This window comes from Nicotiana tabacum, chromosome 23, assembly GCF_000715075.1.
Source record: "Nicotiana tabacum cultivar K326 chromosome 23, ASM71507v2, whole genome shotgun sequence".
NCBI classification, from domain to species: Eukaryota; Viridiplantae; Streptophyta; class Magnoliopsida; order Solanales; family Solanaceae; genus Nicotiana; species Nicotiana tabacum.
In genome coordinates, this window is record NC_134102.1 from 100206513 (window position 1) to 100209754 (window position 3242).

Genomic DNA, 3242 nt, shown 5'->3' on the forward strand with positions numbered 1-3242 from the left:
TCCCACCCGATAGCTGTTGTGACAACCTTTACCTTAAGGAATGTCCTTCACAAACCTAAATTGTCAGGTCATTTGGCTAAATGGGAAGTCAAAATTAGTGAGTTCGATATTGATTACAAACCTAGGACTGCGATTAAGTCGCAAGTTTTGGCCGACTTTGTGATCAATTTCAGTCCCTGGTTAATGCCCTTAGCTGCTAAGGAAGCAGTGTTGGTATCGGAAATGACATAAGGACTCTGGACCTTGTTTACAGATAGAGCTTCTAAAGTGAAGGGGTTTGGCCTCGGGATAGTTCTAGTTATGCCCTCGGGAGAAATCATGAGGCAGGTCATTAAAACTGTTCCATTAACTACCAATGAAGTCGAGTATGAGGCTTTGATTGTAGAACTTAAACTAGCACGGGGACTTGGCTCTAAGGTCATCGAGGTAAAATGCGATTCCCAGCTGGTAGTAAATCAAGTGTACGGGATTTTTGACACAAATGAAGAACGCATGCAACAGTATGTAAGCAAGGTTCAAGCATTGCTTGCACGATTCAGGGAATGGTCGATAATACATATCCTGAGGGAAGAAAACGTGGAAGCAGATGCATTAGCCAAATTGGGGTCATCTACGAAGATGAAAGGATCTGATTCTGAAACTGTCGTTCAACTTCTACACTCGGTATTGGATGTGGATGGTTACTGCAAGGTCAATTCAACCAACCTAGTCTGGGACTGGAGGAATGAGTTCATCGATATCTTCGGCATTGCAAACTACCCGAACACCCGAATGTGTCCCGGGCACTACGCACCAAGGCGGCTCGTTATTGCCTCGTGGATGGGCAATTATATAGAAGATCATACCAAGGTCCAATGGCCCGATGTCTAGGAGATTCAGAGGCGGAATACGTAATAAGAGAAGTCCATGAAGGAATTTGTGAGAACCATGCCAGTGCAGATTTGTTGGTTCTAAAGCTTGTTAGGGAAGGATACTATTGGCCCCGCCTGGAACAAGATGCAAAGACGTTCATTCAGAAATGCGAAAAATGTCAAAGCTATGCATATTTGATACACCAACCGGTAGAACTCTTGCATTCAGTACTATCCCCATGGCCATTCATGAAATGAGGGATGAACATTATTGGTCCACTACCACCGGGACCCGAAAAGGTAAGATTCCTTTTAATTTTAATTGACTATTTCACTAAATGGGTTTAAGCAGGTCCTTACCAAAGATCGGTGAGCGTGAAGTGGTCGAATTCCTACGGGACCACATAATTTGCCGATTCGGAATATTGAAGGAGATTGCATGCGACAACGGACCACAGTTCATAGGCTCAAAAGTCACAAAATTTCTAGAAGATTTAAAAATCAAGAGGATTACATCCTTACTGTACCATCCGAGTGCTAACAGATAGGCAAAATCAACCAATAAGGTGATTGTCCAAAACCTCAAAAGAAGGTTAGAAGCTACTAAAGTTAAATGGACCGAAGAGTTACTAGGGGTGCTATGGGCATACCGGACAACGGCAAAATCGAGCACGGGAGAAATACCTTTCTCTCTCATATATGGCACGGAATCTTTGATACCAGTGGAAGTAGGGGAACTAAATTTAAAGCTCTCCCGAGCGAACGAAGAAGCAAACAATTAAGCGTTGTTGGTAAGGCTGAACTTACTAAACGAACGCAGGGATTTGGCGTACGTATGGATGGCATCTCAAAGTCAAAGGATGGAAAGATATTATAATCGTAGAGACAATATTCACTACTTCAAAGTAGGAGATTTGATTTTGAGCAAGGTGACTCATAGCACTCGGGAAATCAACGCTGGAAAGCTGTTACCGTTAAAGGGTCGTACGAGTTGAAAAAATCAAGATGGAGTCAAACTGTCTAGCAATTAGAATGTGACTCACCTCGAAAGGTAATACTGCTGATGGATCCTATCAATACTGAAAGTATGTGCTTCACTCTTTTTTTCTTCGACCAGTTTGTGTCCTAATTAGTTTTTTCTGGCAAGGTTTTTAACGAGGCAGCAAGTGAAAACATACTACGAAAGGAGCGTCATCGGCAAGGATAAGACCTTTAAATGACAAAACATTAAAGTCTTCACATCAATGTTAAACCACTATAGGGATAGTTAAATAATCTTTGGCTCGATGGCAAATTGTTAATGGGAAGCAAAGCTTGCCATCGAACCAAAGACTATTTAACCATTCACAAGTTGTTTCCACCAACGAAGCAAGACTTCCAGTATTCTAATTCGCATACTTCGCACTCCAACATTGAGGGGATAATGTAAGATACGACAATGAGAATGCTAGGAAAATCGGGGATTGCTAGAACTAGAACATTAATGCCTCATCAGGACCGGAGACTGCATGACCAGCCCCGTAGAGATAAGTTGTACAAGTTAGCCACATGTATTGACAGTTTCATTTTTACTTTAGCAAATGAATGCTTATTTACTTTTAAATATAGAAGGAATAAAATAAAGTCCTTTTATTTTATCTTATTTCTTGTCCAAACGATGTGTTGATTTTATCATTTGAAAGTTGACAAATATTTCAAATGCTTGTGACAGAATAAACATGAGACATCCTCTTCAAGAGCATCGTAAACATAAGAGCGCCCTATCTTATGAAACCCTCATAGTAAATGGTTGATTCCGGAAGAATTTATTCCCAGAAATCAAAGGCTATCGGATAAAAGTATACCCGAAGCTTTAACAAATTCAACGCAAAAGGAATGTATTTTGCATAACACTTAAGAAAAAATCTTCTTTATTTATCTAAGTACCAAACTCGAAGAAAAGATTGGCATAATTACAAAGTACAAAAAAGAAAAAAAGAAGAAGAAAGATTCTAAGCATTATCGCTGTCGAATCCCGACGGGAGAGAGGGATCTACGTCTCCCTCGGTGGAGGGAGGCAGATCAGCTGCTGGTTCTTGGCCTTCATCCTCATCTTCTTCAATATACCCTTCGGTCCCCAAATACTCAGAACCAATACTTGAATAATCAGTTGCAGCAGCGGGAAGGCATTCTCGAGCGGACAACTCCAGTTCTCGGGCTTGGGCAATACAATCATCTATGTTAGCAATGCCCTCTTTGTCCTCCTCCAAGGTCTTCCTCCGCACATGATATATTGCATAAGTATTCTCAAATATGAGGGAATCCTCTTGGTTCTGGATCTTTGCTTGAAGCTTTTCAATTTCGGCCTAGAGGCCGTCCGTCCCTCTAGGATCTCAGAGCATTGAGGCGAGA

General features: G+C 41.4%; 1 protein-coding gene across 1 annotated transcript; it reads left to right on the top strand.

Annotated features, from left to right (window-relative positions):
- The first annotated feature begins 318 nt into the window (after window positions 1–318).
- LOC142177293 (uncharacterized) lies at window positions 319–1224 on the top strand. Its single transcript, XM_075245768.1, has 2 exons — window positions 319–690; window positions 1204–1224. Exons 1-2 carry the CDS (start codon window positions 319–321, stop codon window positions 1222–1224), a joined length of 393 nt encoding a protein of 130 aa, XP_075101869.1.
- Window positions 1225–3242: the final 2018 nt, after the last annotated feature.

Bases quoted from the DNA above. Each gene is read 5' to 3' on its own strand.
- LOC142177293 (XM_075245768.1), top strand. From the start codon at position 319: ATGAGGCAGGTCATTAAAACTGTTCCATTAACTACCAATGAAGTCGAG. The intron at 691-1,203 runs GTCAATTCAACC...GGGTTTAAGCAG, and splicing joins ATGTGGATGGTTACTGCAAG to GTCCTTACCAAAGATCGGTG.